We start from the raw sequence: 24,712 nt of genomic DNA on the forward strand, positions 1-24,712 counted from the left end.
TGACTCACAAAATCCATTTTAACAAACCGGGTTTTTCAAATGAAAGTAACCTGGAGAGTTACAGTCAACATAGTCAGGGAGTTCAACCCTTACTTAAAGGTCTTTTGGAAAACTCACATGCCAAGTTTGATTAATTGTATGCCTGCTGACCGGAAAGGGGATTTTCCCGGTGTTCAGAAAACATCCACAGAACATTCATCTGGACCTGTTTGTGCACATTCCACGAGGAAACGCCATATAATTTCTCAGTGTTATAGATTGGTAAAAGAGAAACCAAAATGATAATACACAATCAAAGGGTGCTTCGACTGCACTTGTTAATGCTCAAAACCACCTGTTGCAAACAGTGACTGTTGAATGGTCATCCAGGAAGGATGCGATTCCAGTTTCAGACGTTATTAATGAGGGATACAAGCTTGTCATTACAGAAGGTTATGTGTCAGCTGAAGGTGATGCAAATCAGCAACCTGTTAAAATAATGAGACACAGGGGCATCTCGGTCTTCGATGCTGGAGAGCATTTTGCCGCTATCTGAGAGAGTGACGACTGAAGCCAGTGTACTGTTACAAGATGTTGGTGGTTTTGTCAATGAACTACCTTAGGTGCTTAACTGAAAGTCCAAGTTGGTATCCAGACCTGTCACTAAAGGCTTACAGTCTGCTCTTCCTGTTGAAGGAGTTTATTTTATCATCGGAAATGATTTCGCCGGTAGTGGAGTCTCCATTAATCCACAGCTGGTGGAAGAACCAAGTGCTGAGATTAACACAGAACAGCTAGAGCAGGAGATTCCTGATTGTTTGTGTCATGTGTCATGACTCCGTTCTATGTCGAGGAAGTGCTCAAAGAGAGAGAGGAGTGAAAAAACGATGTGGACTTAAAACCAGTGGATACTTTGGAGAAAATGTTTATGGACCTGGTCAGTGATGATGTTGATACTAGTAAAGCGAGTGATGATCATATTATTGGACCAGAAGACAAATCTGGTAGCCAATCAGAAAAGTTAAGTCTCACAAGAGAGAGACTTATGGAAGAGCAAATGAAAGATTCTGAGCTAAGGAATGCTAACTTATTGCGTCCTCATGGAGGTTACCAAAGTCCCAGTTTGCTACTTTAAGAAAGATGGGGTGTTAATGGGAGGGAGGATGGGAGGAAGTGGAGACCATTTAATGCATCAGCAGATGATGAATGGAAGGTACATTATCAAATTGTGGTTACACAACTGGAGCGGAATGAGATGTTGAGCTTAGTGGATGAGATACCATTGGCAGGTCACCTCGGGGTGAAGAAAACATGTGACAACATTTTGACCCATTTCTTTTGGCCAGGTTTGTGACGTTTGTGGCAAAGTTTTGTAAAACCTGTCATTTATGCCAGATGGTGGGGAAACCGAATGAAACGATTCCTTCAGGCACCTTTAAAACCCATTCTGGCTAATGATGAACCATTCAGTCGGGTTATCATTGATTGTGGTGGTCCCTTGCCACAGACTTAGGCATGCAATCAATACATGTTGATAATTATGCATGCATCCACGAGGTTCCCAGATGAGATACCTCTTTAAAATGGTGACCCCAAACATTGTTAGGGCATTAGTTAAGTTCTTTACACTTGTTTGCCTACCTAAGGTCATAGAGTCTGATCAGGGATCAAATTTCACATCAAACCTTTTCCAACAGGTTTTACACTAGTTGCGAGTGAAACAGGTTAAGTCAAGTGCTTCCAATCCGGAGTCGCAAGGGGCTTTTGAAAAGTTCCACCAGACTTTGAAAAGATGATTCAAACTTCCTCCTTTGAGTGTGACAAGGATTGGGATGAAGTTGAAGATTGGGATGATTCAGGAGAGTATTGATACTTGTATAGATTGGGCAAAAGATTGGCAGATGGAGTTTAACCTGAGCAAGTGTAAGGTGTTGGGGATGGGAAAGAACAATTAAAATAGAGATGACAGGATGCAAGGGGTCATTTTGGAGCGTGTCACACAGGAGAAGGATCTGGGGGTGACAACAGATATGGGAGGTAAGGAGGCAGCACAGTGTCAGGCAGCTATCGGTAAAGCAAGTAGGTTTTGGGTTGTATTCAGAGGGGGATCATTTATAACTCAAAAGAGGTGGTGGTAACAATGTACAGGAATTTAGTGAGGGCCACATCTCGAATGGTGTGCAGTTTTGGTCACCACAACTCAGGAAGGACATCGATGCCATAGAGAGGGTTCAGCATAGGGCTACTGGATTGATTCCGGGCCTATCTCGACTCAGCTATGAGGAGTGGCTGAGGGAGACAGGGCTTTATTCACTAGAAAGGAGGTGGTTACGAGGAGATATGATAGAGATGTTTAACATAATGAAGGGTATAGATAAAATAAGTGAAGATTAATTATTCAACAGAGTAAAGAGTGAAAGAACCAGGGGCCATAGCCTGAGAGTAAAGAAGAGGAGAGTTTAAGACGGTATCAAAGCAGGGGACTTTTACTCAGAGAGTAGTTAATGCATGGAATGGTCTCCCTGGAGAGGTCGTGGTAGCAGAAAAAGTAGATAAGTTACCTGGAAGTTACGGAGATAGAGGGGTATGGGGATGTTGACAAGACTTTGAGATTGTTTGAGTATTGATAGGTGATTGTGTACATGTGTACGGAGTGCTGTTGGTGGGGGTCTTGTCAAGGGGGGGTTGTGTGGTTGATGGTGTGTGTTTTTAACCAAGCTCATGCCCCTCCACTGAAGGGAAGAAAAAACCCCCACAAAATCTACAAAAATTAAAATAAATAAATAAATAATAATAATAATAAAAATTTTTTTTCATGAATTAGAACATTTTTTGTATTTTCTTCCTTGGATCTTGTGTTGGTGTGGTGTTCGCGCAGGCATGATGGGTTGAATGGCCTCCACCTGTGTTCGATTTTCTTGTGTAAGTAACACACACTTATTGGTGTTTGCTGTCAGAGAGTCAGTTCAGGAGTCTTTGGGCTTCAGTCCTTTTGAACTCGTGTTTGGACACACTGTGCGAGGACAATTGAAGGGTTATAAGGAACAGTGGCTTCATGAGGAGTCACAGTTAAATTTGCTGGATTATGTGTCTGATTTCAGAGAGAGATTGACAAAGGCACATGAAATAGCGAGTTAATTTAAAGGGATCACAAGATAAAATGAAAGCTAAGCACGATAGACATTCCAAGGACAAAGAATTTAATCCTGGTGACAAGGTTTTGGTATTACTGCTAATACCAGGCAAGGTATTTTGGACCTTACCCCATTGAAAGAAAAGTCAGTGAGACTGATTATGTCGTGTAAACTCCAGGTGGATGCCAGCAGAGACGACTGTCACATAAACATGATAAAAAAAATTATCATGCCAGAGAGCAACCAGAAAGTGAGATTTCAGCCTCACCTGCTTTACCTGTAGTTAATATACAGAAGCAAAATGATACGTGTGATGAAGTGATGTTTGACCACATCAGGGACAACGCTTGTCCGAGGTTGATTAACACTGAGGTTTTATCACGCTGAGATCAGAAATTGGGTCATTTGACGTCCGAACAGCAGGGTCGAGTCTCAGACTTGATTCATGACTTTGCTTTCTTGTTTACAGAAGTACCTGTCTGTACTGACTTAGTGTATCATGGTGTCGAGGTAGGAGATGCTACGCCAGTAAAACAACACCCATACAGGAAGAAACTTGTAAAGTTAGAACATCTCAATAGGGAGATTGAATACATGTTCATATACAGTGTCATGTACAGTGCCTTCAGAAAGTCAAGTCAAGTCAAGTCAGGTCACTTTATTGTCATGTGTTTAAAAACCAAGGTTAAGAAACAATGAAATTCTTATTCACAAACAGCCTTCTCACTCCATACATACATCTATACAACAATATTTATCACAAACAACAGTATGGAAAATTTACAACAGTAATGAATTTACAGCATTTCAGAATTTTACAATTTATGTATAACACAGACCATCAGCAGAGTCCAATTTAGTGGCTATTTAGGATGAGGACAGCCTTGGGGGTGGGGGGGGGGGGAATCTGGCCCGAAACCTGGTGGTTGAGTCTGCAAGCTCAGGTACGGCCTACCTGATGGCAGACGTGAGATCAGTCCGTGGGCAGCATAGCATGAGTGGGGTCTTTTATGATAACAGAGGGCCTTTCTGTGGCAGCAGTTGGTGTATTCACAGCCCTTTTGACTTTACTCACATTTTGTTGTGTTTCAGCCCGAATTTAAAATGGATTAAATTTAAAAAAATAATTGTCACTGATTGGCAACATGGTGGCTGTATGATTTTTCATGTTGAAATTGTGGTTGGAAGTAGGCCAGTTGTTCCACCAATGGGTGGAATGGAATGTTACACACACACACACACACACACACACACACACACACACACACACACACACACACACACACACACACACACACGGACGCGAGTATTATCATATTTATTCATTATCTCATTGAAATAGTGTAATATTCAGCTCTTCATGACATTAACTTCAAGCCTTCAAATCTCCCCTCCCGAACAATCATGGTCACCTGTCCATCTCACAATCCCACGAGATGTGAGGAAAGGATACGTGACAATGAACGGCTCAAAACAAATTAACAACCTTCTGATTACACACGCACGGACGCACGCGCGCACACACACACACACACACACACACACACACACACACACACACACACACACACACACACACACACACACACACACACACACACACACACACACACACACCTTAGATTGAGGCGTCAACAACTTTACACCTTTACCTGGCAAACTTTTTTTGTGTGTAGATATTTGTGTAAATTTTTGTGTAAAATTTTGAGCGTAAATTTTTGTGTGTAAATTTTTTGTGTGAATTTTGAGTGTAAATTTTTGTGTGTAAAATTTTGCGTGTAAATTTTTTGTGAACTTTTGAGTGTAAATTTTTGTGTAAATTTTTTGTGTGTGAATTTTGAGTGTAAATTTTTGTGTGTAAAATTTTGCGTGTAAATTTTTGTGTGTAAATTTTTTGTGTGTAAATTTTTGTTTGTTTTTTAAAATTATTATTATTTTTAAATATTTGTTATTTACCAGATGAATCGAAGCGGTACTCCAATCTCAAAGATGTTAAAACCACCAGAGAGATGTCGATACGAGAAGTCGATTCGAACAGGAAAATCTCAATGAAATGTAGAAATACATTTATACACCGCAGTGGAATGGAATGACGTCACGAATGATTCAGCTTCATTCGCTCCCCCCTCCGACCCTCCAAGTTTCGAATTCGTTACCAGGACCCATTGTCGTGCTCATTAGGTAATTAGGCAAACACGAGGACCGCAAAGGAAGTCTTCTACTTATTTAATTTTTAATGGAGTTTTCAGATCTGCGAGGCTCTACATACGCCACGCACCTAAACACCTGAGCTGAAGCCAAATAATACTGGGGCATTTATATTGTTAGCCTAGTTTCTTTAGTAAATTTTAAAACCGGTTTGCAGAGTCGAGGAAGCTTTTGGCTCAGATGGCAAAGTGTATTTGGCACGTCTGACCAGATGATCCCCATTTCTCGGGTGGTGTGGAAAAGGGACAATCTGGGTTCTCCGTACCGAGGACATTGAGTGAAGATGTGCTCCAAATCTTCGGGGACCCTACACTGATTGCAGAACCCCGACGGGTGTCATCATGTCCGATGTAAATTGGAATGAACAGTGCAATGTCTGAGTCTGAGCCGATTAAGGATTGCCTGGTCTCTTCAGGAGAGTCGAAGGGATGAGACAGAGGATCCATCCCCCTTTGGTGAAGGTCTCCCACAGAAATTGCCATTTTTTGTTGATGTTCATCCGAATTAGATTTGAAAGTTCTGACAACATTGGGGTTTAAAAATCTGGCCGTAGTACCCGTTTGGCTGCGTCGTCGCAGGCTTCATTGCCTCCAATGTCCACGCGGGCAGGGATCCAGCACAGGACAATGGCTGCGTCCCTCCAATTGGCCGTATTAATCAGGTGAAGCACCTCAAGAACCAGGTCATACCAACAACCAGACTGCAGGGACTCCAACGCATGACCGGGGTGGTAAAATCAAACAGTAACGTTTTCTTTTAACCGCCGTGTTCTACATAAAACTGGGTGGAAAATCTCTTCCTCCTTCATCTTCTTCTTCACTGATAATAAGGTGAGTCTCATTCAATACCGTTTCTCATATCAATTAGATTAAGAAAACGCTGATTATACGCCGCTCTTAAAGCATCACGAAACAGGTCGCTCTACTTGCAACACAGGTAACAAAAGCATACGAAAAAGCAGCTGATATTTCAATAATTTATTTGCACGATTTTAAAAGGGTGAAAGTTAGTTTCTATTCCGTTGTTTGTTTTTTTCAAAGCAATTACTTCGGGTGGCTTTGAAATGACCAACCAAGCAGCTTGGTGAGAGATCACCGAGTGGCTTGAGCACTCACGCAAAAACTCAAATGGAACGGCGGGGTTGGCAAGCGATTACCGATTGGTCATTGTGAACCAATGCACTTGGAAACCCCATGCAATGTCTCAATTGGACAAATGAACACCTTCTTTTCCGGAGTTGGAGATGCGGCTAAGTTCAATTCTGGAGTTTAAATTTTGAAATTCGGCTTGGTTTAAAAGATTCTCGAGTTTATGGCATGTGTGGAAATTAAATAAAGCCATGAACGCTGGCATCTCCGGGTGTTTATAAGCATTGCAATGTATCCAACAATTCGTAGCTATGATGATCAGGCATTGGATGATCCAAGTGAGGAAAGTGAAAAAAAACTATTGTTAAGAAATCGTTGCGGCCTGTTCCAAGCCAAGGCATTGTTGAGCAGGACAACAAAAAAAAATGGCAGCTTAAGACTCTTGCGAGCTGATAGAGGGCTTTACCAAGATGGCGTGCCACCATCTTTGTCAGGCTTATTTTGGTTTTTCAAGACGAGCACCCCCTAAATTATCTTCAAAATGATGTTTAAATAAACCCAAACACCCAATTTTCATCCGTGCACCAGCTTGGAGTTTTCTTAGTGTGCATGCAAAGTTTGGGGCCGCGAGGTTTCATGGTTTTGGAGTTATGGAGGAGACGGACGGATTGACGGAAGGACAGAGGGAAACACACTAACATTTATTACAAGCCGGTAGGCGACGAGGGATTCGCGAGGATCGAAGTGCTGGATATGATGCTTTTCATTCTGACCGATCCACCGACGAAGATTCATTGCCAAGACGTATTGGTTCACATACAATTGTTCCTCTGCCTGGCAAGATTTTTCCTATTGCGTATTTTGCCAACTGGCACTCCTCATAAAAAATGATGGTAAATAGACCCCCTGTTTTTGAAGGACTACCATTTGAAAAATAATCGGTTTGCTGGTTTGTGCTGTGGAGCCTCACGTTGCAGACACACACACACACACACACACACACACACACACACACACACACACACACACACACACACACACACACACACACACACACACACACACACACACACACACACACACACACACACACACACGGAAAACCCGATAAACTTCTCTCAATGCTCTTGTTTGACCACACCTCCTGAGCCACACAATATTTTCATAAGTCACGCCCACTTTCCATAAGCCACGCCCACTTTCCTACAGCACTCCCACTTTTCCTCAACCACGTCCACTTTCCCAAAGCTCCGCCCACTTTCCTAAGCCCCTCATAAAAAATGACGGTAAATAGACACCCGATTTTTGAAGGACTACCATTTGAAAAATAAAACCTCAATCAAAAATCGGCTCAAGTGAAATTTTCTAAATATCTCGAAGTGTTTAATTCCGAAGTCTCGTTTCTCTACACTCAAAACTGAAGGACAAGTATTGAAAATACTGTACGCGGTTTTTCGGCCGCTGCACTGCAACGGGTGGTTGCTGGCATGACAACGAAATTCAAACGCGCACATTCCCAGTATATATTCCACATGTTGGCAAAGTTTCATCGAAATCGGTTCGCTGGTTCGTGCTGTGGAGCCTCGCGTTGCAGGCACACACACACACACACACACACACACACACACACACACACACACACACACACACACACACACACACGGAAAACCCGACAATAAGGGATATCTAGCACATATGTAGCGAATCCAATTACAGATATTGAGGCCTGATTGCTGGTTAGCTTGATTGAGGGATTAAGAGTTTCTTTAACTTGAACATCCCAGTAGAAGGTAAGAGCAGAGAGTACACACCTCGCCATCTGTGAGCCTGTGGCACGGCGATAGCTAATGAAAACATTCAGCGAGCTCTGACCATCCTCCGCTTCAGCCTGAGAAGGAGGAGATGACAACTGATCTGCACAGAAAGAAGAGATCTCTGCAAAGAAAACAACAACAAGACAACAACCCCCTAGAAGGCTGTATTAAAAGCAGCATTTTAAATATTCAGTTCTGAAAACGTTTCCACCTTGAGGCTTCATTAACAAGCCAAAATCATGTTCAAACACAGAGCTCACAATCTGCACTTTGTTTTCCACCACAAACAATGTTGGGTATCAGGAAGCAAAGTGATGTAGGATGGCTCATTTTCATCACCCAACACAACATCAATGACATAATTTCCATCAAATTGGAATCATCAATCAATAGAAGGATGAGAGGAGGGTCCGAGAGACCTCGACAACCTAAATTTACCAACAAAGCAAACAATCAAATATTACAGGATCCATGCGTTATATCATTGATTCTTTGTTGAAATATTCGAACATCTTTCTGAGCATTCACTTATATACTGCAACATATAGCGAATGTGATTCTCGGTTTGGTATCTGATAACAGCAAAACTGAATGCAAAAACACCATTAATGTACCGAAAGATACCAAAAAAACCTCATGTTATAGAGAACAGCCTTCTCTCTGTGTGAAAGGTTTGGGAGTAGCTGATGAGATGATAGAGGTTGGAAAGAAACACAGTTAGTGGGGCAAAGAAGTCTGCAGGTAGAAGTGAGGGAGGGGGGTTGGTTGGGGGGTGGGGGGGACTTAATGCGGAAATCTATAATAATAAATGTCAGTGTGTGGCAGTCAGTCAGGATGTGTGTGTCTCTTCCGTAACTCCAAAACCAAGAAACCTAGCGGCCTGAAACTTTGCATGCATCCTAAGGGAACTCCAAGGGAGTGCACGAATGAAAACTGGGTGTTTGTGTAAATCTAACACCCCTTTTGAAGATAAGTAACGGCCTTATTTAATTATCCTCTATCATGCGCATCCTCGGACACCTCGCTGCCCCGCGCTGGGGTCTTAATTCACCATGTTTTTTTTTTTTTTGGCCTGCTCTACAATGCCTAGACTTGGAACAGACCACAATGGTTTCTTAACGATAGAGTTTATTTTAGTTTCACTTTCCTCACTCATATCATCGAATGCCTGTTCATCATATCGACGAATCGCTGGATACATCGCAATGCGTATCAAAGCCCAGAAACACCAGTGTTCATGGCTTTCTTTCATTTCTGCACATGCCATAACTTTCCTTCCTTCCATGTAAGTGCTGCTTCATCAAGATGAAGATTACTACACTGCGAACCTCGATAATCTCTTAAAATGAGCCAAATTTCAAAATTTAAACTCTGGAATTGAACTTTGCAGCAGTTCCAAATGCTAAAAAAAAGTGTTCATTTGTCCAATTTGGATATTGTTTGACATTTCGGGTTTCTCCAGGAGGTGTTTAATATGACCAATCGGTGATCAGGAATTGCTTACCAAGCCAGCCATTCATTATCAACCATTTCGTTACAATACTTGCTTGAGTGATTAAACCACTTGGGCAAGTGCTCTACAAGTTGCTTGGTTGTTCATTTGCAACCCATGGGCAAACACGGCATAAGTATTCACATTGTCACTGAATATATCGATTGACTTGCAGAAAATTCAGCCTGGAGTTCAGTTTACACCGCACTCGACTGCGTTTGGCCCCGCGTTGTCACATCGGGTGGTAGCTTACCCGCTGAAAATGTGCAATTTTATTTTACACGAGCAAATACCACCTGCCGCTTCACTGACAGGGGGTATTAAGGGGGGGGGGGGGGGTTAGGAGGGAGAGAGAGGAAGAGAGCAGAGAGGGGAGGCAGGAGGGAGGGAAAGTTAGGAAGGGGGAAAAGCAAGGAGGGGGGCTGGGGTGAGCTTTGCCTCACCAAATGTTGCTGTACTGCAGAAGGGAGGGGTGCGAGGAGGGGGTGCGTAAGAGAGAGAGAGAGAGAGAGAGAGAGAGAGAGAGAGAGAGAGAGAGAGAGAGAGAGAGAGAGAGAGAGAGAGAGAGAGAGAGAATGAAAAAAAAAGGAGAAAAGCGAGGGGTGGAGGTGGGGTTTGGAAAGAGAATGATATGCTTAATGATTGAACACACACACAAAAACAAACTCATGTCAGAACAGCTTGACACACAGCGACACAACAGAGTTTATAATGTAATCCGCTGACACATCTGCAAAAACTTTGATCTCCCAGTTCCAGAAAATTTGTGGGAATATGAACCAAAAGAAATCACTGAAAACATGGAAGTACCGCTCATGTACGACCTAATGATCCCATCGAGCGTAAACATCAAAAACAAAGTGTTGCGACCAGATATCACGCTTAGGTACAAAAAAGTAGAAGAGGGCATTGCTTATTGAGGTGTTAATAGCAGTGATTTTGGACTAAACGAGGCAGAAATCAAGAAAATGACCAAACACCAAGTTCTCAAGAATGAAGCGAGAAGATCCTGGAAGCTGAAGAATGCCAAAGTTGTACCAGTGATAGCTGGACCTCCAGGAATGATGACAAAGAACCTCACTGAGATATTCAACATAGGGGGGCAGTATCCCTGGGCGCTCACCTGGTAGTGGCTGGATAAGATAACCAGTGAACCTCTGCGAGGCATGGCTAACACACAAAATATATCATGGAGAATAAAGTAAATACCTTTGGATTTTATTTTTTAATTCCATGAACAAACCTTGGTACATCACGGGTGGTGAAGATGGTGGTCAAGTTTAATCGGAATTGCATGCAGTTTCTGAGACGAAAGAAAATGCATATTTTGGGGGCCAACCCCCATCCCCCCATCGACCCTCCGAGACCCAAATTTTTTTAATGTCATGAACAAACTTTAGTGCATCAAGGGTAGTGAAGATGGTGGTCAAGTTTCATCAGAATTGTACATGTAGTTTTGGAGAAGAAAGCAAATACAGTACATATTTTGGGGGGAAACCCCCCTTAAGTAACCTTGTTTTTGTATACATTGTCGAAGCTATTATGAGAGCGAACACACAATGTACATCAATGGGGGCATGAGACAAGTGGGGCGAGAGTGGGAAGGACAAAACGATGGGGAACAGAGACATTAGAAGATTTGTGGAAGGGAGAGGGATGGGGCATGGAACATGGGAAATGCAAGATGGACATTACAGGGACTTTCAGGAAGGAAAGCAGGGGATTTGAAGCAGGTAGGTTTGGGGTGGATTTAAGGGGGTAGACAAGATCGAGGATTTGGATGGAGGAATGAAAGAGTGAAGGTGAGCAGTGATTAGTGATTTTGGTAGTTTTACCAGAAGGGGGTTGTTGGCGGGCCTTGAGCACCCTGAGGAAATGTGGTGGGGACAAATCGCAGAGAGAGCAGGGGGTGCGAGGCTGGAGAGGAGATGGTAGAAGACAGAAAGACCACCGACCAACCTGCGGTGATTGAGCGAGAGGCCCAAAGACTCAGCCTCATTGCGGGAGATACCAATGATCCGAAATGCCTTGGTTTCCACAGCGTGAAGCTGAGAAAGGTGGGAGGCAGGAGCACCAGCCCAGAGGGGAGAGCAGTACTCCATCAGGCTGCGGACAAAAGCTTTGTAAGTGGTCAGGAGCTCAGGTGGGCCGAGGAAGGACTTTGCACGATGGAGGATTCCCAGTCGGCGACTGGCTTTGGAGGCGAGGTTTGAAATGTGGGTTTCCCAGGAAAGATCATGGCAGATAGTGAGACCCAGAAGCTTGAAAGAAAGGACTTCTTCCAGAGAATTGATGAGAAAGTGGTTGGGGGGGGGGAAATCAAGCCATTGGAGAAGAGGAAGAATTTAATGTCTGAACCGATGATGGATTCCATAAGCTTGATGATTATTGGGAGAAGGCTGATATGATTGTTCTGTCGTTGCAGGGATCTGTTTTGCACCTTTTTGTGCAGGGCAGTGATGTTTGCTGATTTCCAAGCAGATGGCAGATGACCTTGAGCAAATGAGAGGGTGAATAGAACAGAGAGAGTGTGCGCAAGAGCAGAAGAGCAGGCTTTGAGGACACGTGGGCTGATGCCGTCTGGACCGGTTGCAGAATCTGAGTCGAGGTTTGATAGCAAGCTCTCGACCTTGTCAGGAGAAAAGGACACAGATAGTGTAGTGGATAGTAGAAAAATTGTGCAAATTATGATACAAGCATCAAATTTTCCATTTCTGTTCCACAGGGCTTTCTGATCAAATCTGCCTGATTGGCCATTTGAAAATCCAAATTTTGAAAAAAAAAAAAAAAAAACTTCAAAATAATTTAAAGTCACAGCTCGCTGAAATTCTTGAAGCGCAAGTGAACATCCCAGACAGAGAACCAAGGGGAGATGCAGTCATCATTGATGGCTCAGCACTTATCAATGCCCTACCTCCACGCACTTCAAAGATATTTGATGACTATGCTAAAGAAGACATCATCCCAAAGGTGGAATCCTATGGTGCCAGGTACGAGAGGGTGTACGTAGTGTTTGATGTGTACAAGAAGTCAAGTCTGAAGTCCGAGGCAAGGTCGAAAAGGTGGCAAGGAATCAGAAGAAGAGTGACAGGCACCAGTAAGACCCCAAGTAACTGGAGAAGCTTTCTTCGAGATGACAGTAACAAGACTGAGCTGTTTCACTTCCTTGCGGAAAAGATGTGTGAAGCACAGACGACAAGCACAGTCATTGTCACAAAAGGAGAAGATGCCATTAGCAACACAAGGAAGTCACTGGATGCTGTGTCTCCATGTTGTCATGAAGAAGCTGTTGTCATGAACTCGAATATTTGTACACGCCAGGGATGCAACGACCGATCCTCTATCATTCTACGGATAAATCCTCGAGCAAGTCCATTATCATCAAGGCTAATGACACGGACGTACAAGTCATAGCAATATCTGCACTGCCATCCTTACAGGAACTAGGTCTTGAGAACATGTGGATTGCCTTTGGCCAAGGAGCCAAGGCGTGATGGATTCCAGTCCATGAGGTAGTTTCTGCAATAGGGCCTGAGAAAGCGAGAGGGATCCCATACTTCCATGCGTTCACTGGATGTGACGTCGTGTCTGCCTTCCACGATAAAGGGAAGAAAACTGCATGGCAGACTTGGAACGTCTTTGATGGTGTTTCTGAAACATTCACCAATCTCAGCCAGCATCCAACATTGATTCGTGATCTTGACTTTTTTGAAGTGTTTTTTTTTCTTCAAATTTTTCAAAATTTGGATTTTCAAATGGCCAATCAGGCAGATTTGATTAGAATCCCCTGGAGAGCAAATTTGCCAAATTTGATGCTTGTATCATCATTTGCACGATTCCTCTAAAAAATTGCTGTTATCTGCCCCACTAAGAGTCCAGGGACAGTTGGGTGCGACTGGGTCAGGTGGGTAGAGAAAGTGATGGGTTTTGGACACAAGATTTAGCTGCAAACACCGAGTTTAGGCATTCAGCTTTTTCACGTGCGGTATCAGCAGTGCGGCCATTTGAGGTGAGGGAGGGGATGGAGGGGGAACATACGCCAGAAACAGATTTGATGATGTACCACCAGGATTTTGTGGAGGGAGAGAGGTTTGAGAGTTCAGACTTGAGCTTAGAAAGATGTTGTTTTCTCGCTCTCCTGAGGGTAAATACACACTTGTTCTGAGCTTTATGGAAGGAACTGAGATTACCCTCAGTTGGGTTTGCTTTCCACGAGGCAAAGCCAAGTTGTTTCAGGACAACTGCCTCACCACAAGCTTCAGTGAACCACGGGCGGGAGGAAGGGTAGGAGACGAGGATCCATTCTTGTCTTGGTCAGTCCATTTTGTTATTCTGTCTGTTTGTCTGTCTTTCACTGACAGGTCACAATTTTAAACCGATCTTCACAAAACTTCACCGCATGGTAGAGTTTATCATAAAGAAGAAGCCTATTGTTTTTTGTTTTTTTTTCGGTCAAAAGGTTAACAACTTAGGTGGTATTTCTAAAATCCTCAATTTTCATCCAATTGAGTTGAAATTTGAAGACATATTTCAGGTTACTGAATTCAACTTGCCAATTATTTTTGAGGTCAAAAGAGACCAAAAGGTCAACATAGACCCAAGGTCAACAACTAAGGTGGTATTTATAAAATCCTGAATTTTCATCCGATTGACTTGAAATATGAAGCGGATTTATATTTCAGGTTATTGAATTCACCTGCCAATTATTTATGAGGTCAACATAGGCCAAAGGTCCACAACGTAGGTGGTATTTCTAAAATCCAGAATTTTCCTCCGATTGACTTGAAATTTGAAGAGGATTTATATTTTGGGTCACTGAATTCAACCACGAATTATTTTCGAGGTTCACATCGGACAAAAGGTCAACATAGGCCGAATTTCTAAAATCCTCAATTTTCATCCGATTAACTTGAAATTTGAAGAGGAGTTGCATATTTGGTCATTGAATTCAACAACCAATTATTTTTGAGGTCAAATCTGTTTTTTGAATTTTGCAAGTATTGTGCTCTGCACGACATCTTTTCCTTGATATTTTGTCTGTCTGTCTGTTTATCGCCTACAGGTCACAACTTTAAACCGATCTTCACGAAACATCACCACATGATAGAGTTTGCCATAAAGAAGAAGCCTATTGTTTTTGGGGTCAACAGGTCAAAAGATCAACATCGACCAAAGGTCAACAACTTCCGTGAGGTTTCTAAAATCCACACTTTACATCCAATTGACTTGAAATTTGAAGAGTATTTATATTTCAGGTCACTGAATTCAACATACACACGTATCCTAAACAAACACACAAACACATGTATCCTAAACCAACAAACACATGTATCCTAAACCAACAATCAAACACACCTATCCTAAACCAAAAATCAAACACAAGTATCCTAAACCAACACACAAAGACATGTATCCTAAACCAACAATCAAACACACGTACCCTTACTGTCAAACAAACACATGAATCCAAACCCGAACACACAAACACATGTATCCTAACCTGAACACACAAACACATGTATCCAAACCCGAACACACAAACACATGTATCCTAACCTGAACACACAAACACATGTATCCCGACCTGAACACACAAACACATGTATCCCGGACCGAACACAAAAACACATGTATCCTGACCTGAACAGACAAACACACATATCCCAAGCTGAACACACAAACACATGTATCCCGACCTGAACACACAAACACATGTATCCTAACCTGAACACACAAACACATGTATCCCGACCTGAACACACAAACACATGTATCCTAACCTGAACACACAAACACATATATCCTAACCCAAAGAAACACACGCATCCTAACCCGAACACACAAACACATGTATCCGACCTGAACACACAAACACATGTATCCTAACCTGAAGACACAAACACACGTATCCTAACCTGAACACACAAACACATGTATCCTAACCTGAACACACAAACACATGTATTCTAAACCAACAATCAAATACACATATCCTAACCATCACACAAACACATGAATCCGAACTAACACACAAAACACATGTATCTTAACCTGAACACACAAACACATATATCTTAACCTGAACACACAAACACACGTATCCAAAACCAACAATCAAACACAGTATCCTAAACCAAGACACAAACACACGTATCCTAAACCAACAATCAAATACAAATATCCGAACCATCACACAAACACAGGTATCCCAACCCAAACACACAAACACCCAAACACACAAACACATGTATCCTTACCCGAACACACAAACACATGCATACTAACATGAACACACAAAGACATGTGTCCTAACTAACAAACAAACACATGTATCTTAGCCTGAACACACAAACGCACATTTCCTAACCTGAACACACAAACACACGTATCCTTGCTAAAACACAAACACATGTATCTTTACTCACACACAAACACATGTATCCCAACCTGAACACACAAACACATGTATCCTAACCTGAAGACACAAACACATGTATCCTTACTAACACACAAGCACGCATCTTTACTAACACACAAACACATGTACCCCAACCTGAACACAAATACACGTATTCTTACCTGAACACACAAACACACATAGCCTTACTAACACACAAACATGTGTATCCAACCTGAACACACGTATCCAAAACCAACACACAAACGCATGTATCCTAACCTGAAGACACAAACACACGTATCCTTACTAACACACAAAGATGTGTCTTTACTAACACACAAACACATGTATCCCAACCTGAACACAAACACATGTATCCTAACCTGAACACACAAACACATGTATCCTAACCTGAACACACAAATACATGTATCCTTACCCGAACACACAGACACATGTATCCTAACTCAGAAACAAGCACATGTATCCTTACTAACACACAAACACACGTATCCTTACTAACACACAAACACACGTATCCTAACTATCACACAAACACATGTATCCTAACCCAAAGAAACACATGTATCCGAACCTGAACACACAAACACATGTATCCCAACCTGAACACAAACACATGTATCCTGACCTGAACACACAAACACATGTATCCTAACCTGAACACAAACACATGTATCCTGACCTGAACACACAAACACATGTATCCTAACCTGAACACACAAACACACATATCTTAACCTGAACACACAAACGCATGTATCCTGACCTGAACACACAAACACACGTATCCTAACCTGAACACACAAACACATGTATCCTAACCTGAACACACAAACACATGTATTCTAAACCAACAATCAAATACACATATCCTAACCATCACACAAACACATGAATCCGAACTAACACACAAAACACATGTATCTTAACCTGAACACACAAACACATATATCTTAACCTGAACACACAAACACACGTATCCAAAACCAACAATCAAACACAGTATCCTAAACCAAGACACAAACACACGTATCCTAAACCAACAATCAAATACAAATATCCGAACCATCACACAAACACAGGTATCCCAACCCAAACACACAAACACTCAAACACACAAACACATGTATCCTTACCCGAACACACAAATACATGCATACTAACATGAACACACAAACACATGTGTCCTAACTAACAAACAAACACATGTATCTTAGCCTGAACACACAAACGCACATTTCCTAACCTGAACACACAAACACACGTATCCTTGCTAAAACACAAACACATGTATCTTTACTCACACACAAACACATGTATCCCAACCTGAACACACAAACACATGTATCCTAACCTGAAGACACAAACACACGTATCCTTACTAACACACAAGCACGCGTCTTTACTAACACACAAACACATGTACCCCAACCTGAACACAAACACACGTATCCTTACCTGAACACACAAACACACATAGCCTTACTAACACACAAACATGTGTATCCAACCTGAACACACGTATCCAAAACCAACACACAAACGCATGTATCCTAACCTGAAGACACAAACACACGTATCCTTACTAACACACAAAGATGTGTCTTTACTAACACACAAACACATGTATCCCAACCTGAACACAAACACATGTATTCTAACCTGAACACACACACATGTATCCTAACCTGAACACACAAATACATGTATCCTTACCCGAACACACAGACACATGTATCCTAACCCAGAAACAAGCACATGTATCCTTACTAACACACAAACACACGAATCCTTACTAACACACAAACACACGTATCCTAACTATCACACAAACACATGTATCCTAACCCAAAGAAACACATGTATCCGAACCTGAACACACAAACGCATGTATCCTGACCTGAACACACAAACACACGTATCCTAACCTGAACACACAAACACATGTATCCTAACCTGAACACACAAACACATGTATTCTAAACCAACAATCAAATACACATATCCTAACCATCACACAAACACATGAATCCGAACTAACACACAAAACACATGTATCTTAACCTGAACACACAAACACATATATCTTAACCTGAACACACAAACACACGTATCCAAAAACAACAATCAAACACAGTATCCTAAACCAAGACAGAAACACACGTATCCTAAACCAACAATCAAATACAAATATCCGAACCATCACACAAACACAGGTATCCCAACCCAAACACACAAACACATGTATCCTTACCCGAACACACAAACACATGCATACTAACATGAACACACAAACACATGTGTCCTAACTAACAAACAAACACATGTATCTTAGCCTGAACACACAAACGCACATTTCCTAACCTGAACACACAAACACACGTATCCTTGCTAAAACACAAACACATGTATCTTTACTCACACACAAACACATGTATCCCAACCTGAACACACAAACACATGTATCCTAACCTGAAGACACAAACACACGTATCCTTACTAACACACAAGCACGCGTCTTTACTAACACACAAACACATGTACCCCAACCTGAACACAAACACACGTATCCTTACCTGAACACACAAACACACATAGCCTTACTAACACACAAACATGTGTATCCAACCTGAACACACGTATCCAAAACCAACACACAAACGCATGTATCCTAACCTGAACACACAAACACACATAGCCTTACTAACACACAAACATGTGCATCCAACCTGAACACACGTATCCAAAACCAACACACAAACACATGTATCCCAACCTGAACACACAAACACACGTATCCTAACCTGAACACACAAACACACATAGCCTTACTAACACACAAACATGTGCATCCAACCTGAACACACGTATCCAAAACCAACACACAAACGCATGTATCCTAACCTGAAGACACAAACACACGTATCCTTACTAACACACAAAGATGTGTCTTTACTAACACACAAACACATGTATCCCAACCTGAACACACAAACACACGTATCCTAACCTGAACACACAAACACACATAGCCTTACTAACACACAAACATGTGCATCCAACCTGAACACACGTATCCAAAACGAACACACAAACGCATGTTTGCTAAACTCAAGGACCAGATTGCATGGTTCATAAAATAACTGGTCCACTGTCCCATGATCAGACGGAGTGGATTCCACACTTGTCGTTGAACTGGAAAACAGTCTCAAGAGGGATTTGTTTCAAATATAATCTCTTCATTTTTTGGAGCCATGAAGCCATGTGCCCCACCAGGTTCGGGTTAGGGTTTGCCTTGTGTTAGCATCTCTTAAATAGTTAAAGTCTCCAAGTTGTAGCTGGGAAAGAAGATGTTAAAGTTAATATGAAACTTCTGGATGAGTTGCTTTCGAGTGTTATAAAGTCTTTGAGTATCTTTTGGTTGATGAATGGGTACAGTGGTACCGTGATGGTGGTACAGTAGTACTGTGATGGTGGTACAGTGGTACCCTGATGGTGGTACAGTGGTACCCTGATGGTGATACCATGGCACCGTGATGGTGGTACAGTGGTACCGTGATGTTGGTACAGTGGTACCGTGATGGTGGTACAGTGGTACCGTGATGTTGGTACAGTGGTACCGTGATGGTGGTACATGCCATGCAAGGTTTCATACACAGCGTATCTATTGACTGAAATAAAGTTACAAATGAACAGGAAAACTACGAAAATAAATCGAGCCTGTATGGCTGTAGCTCTATCAGCAATATATACTCATTGATTGGTTAAGGCACTGACCAATTACTCGTAATTTAAGCATCACCGTTTGTGTATATTGGTATCATGTCCATCTGCGTCAGCAAACATTGTTCCATCAAGGTGGTGCGGTAGATCACACGCACTCCTCACCTCTCACTGCGACGATTACAATATTGGTGATTACGGCGAAATCTTTGACAATTTTACATTTTGACTCCTCGAACACGAAGCGGCCATTTCCGTTCAGTGGGCTGGGTGCCTGTGAGGCGGAGGTGCCCACTAATTGGTAATAATATGTTTGTTTCACGTTTGCGGACATGAGTTGTGTGGCGGAAGTTTTGTGGAAAAGGGGAACAGGTTCGAATGTTGGGGTTCGCCTTGCAGGTCAGGTCAGGTATGGGAGGATGCGCCAGAGCAGCACGTCGCTGCGTTCACTTTCCGCCGGTACTCCAGGGGCCTCCGTCTGGCCATCCCCCAGGCAGATGCCAGGCCCATCCCCATCTCCTTGAGATGCCGATCAACCTGCTGCAACCACGAGGCACGTGGTCAGCCCATTGGCATCCTCCACTCACGAGGCTCCCTCGCTGAGAGAAACTGGTGAGCAGGATCAGCATCAGGAAAATGAGCCACATGTCCATACAGCTGCAGCTGATGCTCACGGACCATGCAGGTAACAAATCTCATTTGAGTCTCTCTCAGCAACAGCTCGTTGGACACAAAGTCTGACCAGCGATAGCCAAGGATTCTCCGAAGAGACCTGGTACCAAAGGAATTAAGTGTCCGTCTCAGATCCTTGGTCAGAGTCCAAGTCTCGCATCCATTGAGAAAGACTGGAAGCACCAAGGACCTGAAGACTCGGACTTTCGTCCTCCCGCCCAGATACCGGCAGCGTCACACCCCATGATCCAGTGAATCCATGACTCCCCAGGCCCGACCCAGACGTCTATTGACCTCTGACTCGCAGCCAGCAGAGACATGAATATCACTGCCAAGGTAAGTGAATCTCTCCACGCCTTTCACCTGTACAGAATGATCACTGAGGTGAGAGAATTTTCCCGATTTCGCATCGCTTGGAAAATGCGAACTTCTTGGAGAAGGAAGAACATCAGAAGAATTCACTCTTGCGGGTTGTAAATGTAAAAAGAAGAAGAACAAGAAGAAGGAGGAGAAGGAGAAGGAGAAGAAGGAGAAGAAGGAGAAAGTGTCTTGTTGAATTGCTTTGTGTGGCACACTGTTTGCTTCTGCTACATAAACTCCCAGTTGGAAGATTTTCACCCTCTCTTGTGGATTGATCGTTTAACGGACCATCATGTCACGTGACACTTGTATACGTGTATATCTCGAATAATACAAAACAATTTGGTAAAAATGCAAGCACATGATGTACACGTAGACCGACAGCCATACGTTGGGTTACCGAGTGCTGCACGCAGTATATGACAGCGATGGATGCCATTTGTGATGTTGCAATCTTCCAACAGCTGTCGCTCTGTAAGAAATTCCAGGTTTTGCTTTTGCACTCCGTGAAGCACGAGGTTGTAGGTGTACTGTCTGTATTCCCAACCGATGTTGCGCAGCCAGTCTGCTACGTTACTTGGGTCGCAGCTGGAGTAGTTTGCGTACATCTTCAGCTGTGTCAGCTCTTTCGCAAACCTGCATGGCAAAACACAGGGTCAGCTGAGATGAAGTATTGTTGCTTCTTGCCTTCACAACAGGATTGAGAAAATGAAATGGTGAATAATGAAGAGCACAAACATGACGCTTCTCTTTTAAGGCACAGCCTTGTGCAAATGGCAGGTTGTCCAAAAACAAACGTCACTCGCTGCGAACACATTTTGAGTGAAGGAATCTGAACTATGACCACAAAAAAATCGAGACTTTTGAAATGACGTAATGTGCCACAAAATGGTTGGTGCACATGCGCAGAACCCCCGGGTAGCTGAAGAGATTGGGGGGAAATAAGATGCATAATGTGTCCGGGTTAACGATTGTTACTTGGAATGGCTCAAGTTTCTGAACGATAGTTGGAAAAGTACCTGAGAGAAAGAGTTATGACCCTGCAAAATAAAATACTTGGAGAACTTTCGCAGTTCACCAAACGGGTCCCTGCGTGAACTGCGAACTTTCACAACTCACCAAACGGACCCCTCTGAAAACTGCGAACTTTCACAACTCACCAAACTGGTCCCTGAATGAACTGCGAACTTTCACAACTCACCAAACTGGTCCCTGCGTGAACTGCGAACTTTCACAACTCACCAAACCGGACCCTGCGTGAACTGCGAACTTTCACAACTTACCAAACGGACCCCTGTGAAAACTGTGAACTTTCACAACTCACCAAACTGGACCCTGCATGAACTGCGAACTTTCAAAACTAACCAAACCGGACCCTGCGTGAACTGCGAACTTTCACAACTCACCAAACTGGTCCCTGAATGAACTGCGAACTTTCACAACTCACCAAACCGGACCCTGCGTGAACTGCGAACTTTCACAACTCACCAAACCGGACCCTGCGTGAACTGCGAACTTTCACAACTCACCAAACCGGACCCTGCGTGAACTGCGAACTTTCACAACTCACAAAACGGGTCCCTGCGTGAACAGCAAACTTTCACAACTCACCGAATGGGTTTAGTCTAGAACTGCTAATTTGTCTGCTTGCAGAACAAGCCCCTGCACAAACTCCAAACTTTCTCAGCTTGTCGAATGGACAACTGCTCGTACTACAAATTTTTTCAGCTTGAAAACTGGCGCCTGCTTGAACTGCAAACTTTCTCAGCTTGCAAACGGGCCCCTGCTTGAAAAGCAAACTTTTACAGCTCACAAAACGGATACCAGCTGAAACTGTAAACTTTCTCAGCTCACCGAACTGCTACCTGCTCGAACTGCGAACTTTCACAGCTCACGAAACGGGGCACTGCTCAAACTGCAAACTTTCTCAGCTCGCCGAATGGACACCTGCTCATACTACAAACCTCAGATTAAAAACTGGCCCCTGTTCGAACTGCACACTTTCACAGCTTGAGAACAGGCCCCTTCACGGACTGCAAACTTTCTCAGCTGGCAAACGGGCTCCTGCTCTAAATTCGAACTTTCACAGCTTGCCGAATGAGCCCCTACTCAAAGTGTAAACTTTCTCAGCTTGAGAACAGCTCTCTGCTTGAATTGCAAAGCTTCTCAGCTTGTCAAACGGACACATGCTCATACTTCGAATTTTCGCAGCTCGCAAAACAGATACCTGGTCAAACTGCAAACTTTCTCAGCTCACTAAACGGGTCGCTGCTCGAACTGAAAACGTTCTCAGCTTGAGACCGGTCCCCTGCTTGGATAGCACACTTTCTCAGTTTCAGAACGGGCCGCCTGCTCGGATTGCAAACTTTCTCAGCTGGCGAACGCGCCCCTGCTCAAAGTGTAAAAACTTTCTCAGCTTGAGTACGGGCTCCCTGCTCAAACTGCAAACTATCTAAGCTCGCTGAACATCCCCTACTCAAAGTGTAAACTTCCTCAGCTAGAGAACAGGCCTCTGCTCGCACAGCAAACTTTCTGAGGTCGCCGAACAGACACATACTCTAACTGCAAAGTTTCTCTGCTTGCCGAATGGACACCTGATGCAACTGCAAACTTTCTCAGCTCATCGAACGGACACCTGCTCATACCTCAATCTTTCGCAGCTTGCTGAATGAGACCCTGCTTAAACTGCAAACTTTCTCAGCTTGCCAAATGAGCCCCTTCTCAAAGTGTAAACTTTCTCAGCTTGAGAACAGGCCCTTGAGAATAGGCCCTTGAGAACAGCTCATCGAACGGACACCTGCTCATACCTCAATCTTTCGCAGCTTGCTGAATGAGACCCTGCTTAAACTGCGAACTTTCACAACTCACCAAACGGGTCCCTGCTCGAACTGCAAACTTTCTCAGCTTGCCAAATGGACACCTGCTCGCTCACAAGCTTTCTCAGCTTGGAAACTGGCCCCTGATCGAACTGCAAACTTTCTCATCTTGTCGAACAGACAGAAGCATATAATGCAAGCTTTCTCAGTTTGAGAATGAGCCCCTGCTCAAAGTGTAAACTTTCTCAGCTTGCCGAATGAGCCCAGACTCAAAATGTAAAAATTCTCAGCTTGAGAAGGGGCCCCTCCTCAAAGTGTAAACTTTTTCAACTTGAGAACGGGCCCTTGTTCGGACTGCCGCTCTCTCAGCTTGCCGAACAGATACCTGCTTATAGTGTGGTCTGTAAAGATATTACCCTGCACTTCCGGAAGAAAACATGAAACTTGGTATAAAATAAATATAATAAACCTGGAACAGTTTTAGCCCCGGAGGTACTTGATTCTACCTTTCTGCTCTAATTAGATGCGCATCATTAATTGGAGCTTGAATTGGGGGTGGTACTGCCATTCCGTGCTCCAATTCACCTGCAGATGACCCAGAGGAACAGGAAAAGTACGACAAAATGGCGGACGCAAGTTGATTTTGGTGCAATTTTTGAATTTCTCACTCGCTATTTTTCGCTGGAAACACCATGAAAAGATGAATGAATCGTTCAACCAGGTAATATTTATATTGATATGATTAAATATGATGAGACAGGAAATAGGGAGATGTTTCGTAAGCTGTTGATTTGGTTAGTTAGTTGTTGATGCCTCGTCATCAATTCTCACTTCACTTCACTTCACAATGTCAAGAATCACAATGAAATCCAGTCGCTGCAGTCGTAATTTTGGACAGGGTCAGCAGTTGAAAAGGGTCTAATGAGCAAAATCCATTTGTATTATTGTCCATAGTTTTGATTGAAGCGTGCAGGTAGGTAATTTTTGTTTCTTGTCTTCCGAAAC

General features: G+C 43.1%; 1 protein-coding gene across 1 annotated transcript in view; it reads right to left on the bottom strand.

Annotated features, from left to right (window-relative positions):
• Positions 1 to 24,712, bottom strand: part of SARM1 (sterile alpha and TIR motif containing 1) — a 112,113-nt gene that overhangs the window by 15,770 nt on the left and 71,631 nt on the right. The window contains exons 5-6 of the mRNA XM_085876907.1: positions 21,292 to 21,527; positions 8,221 to 8,323 (exon numbers count right to left, since the gene is read on the bottom strand). Of these exons, the coding sequence (XP_085733033.1) occupies positions 8,221 to 8,323; positions 21,292 to 21,527 (339 nt within the window). The remainder of the gene's footprint in view (positions 1 to 8,220; positions 8,324 to 21,291; positions 21,528 to 24,712) is intronic.

Source organism: Eptatretus burgeri, chromosome 4, assembly GCF_056783735.1.
Source record: "Eptatretus burgeri isolate ZD-2024b chromosome 4, Ebu_testis_v1, whole genome shotgun sequence".
NCBI lineage: Eukaryota > Metazoa > Chordata > Myxini > Myxiniformes > Myxinidae > Eptatretus > Eptatretus burgeri.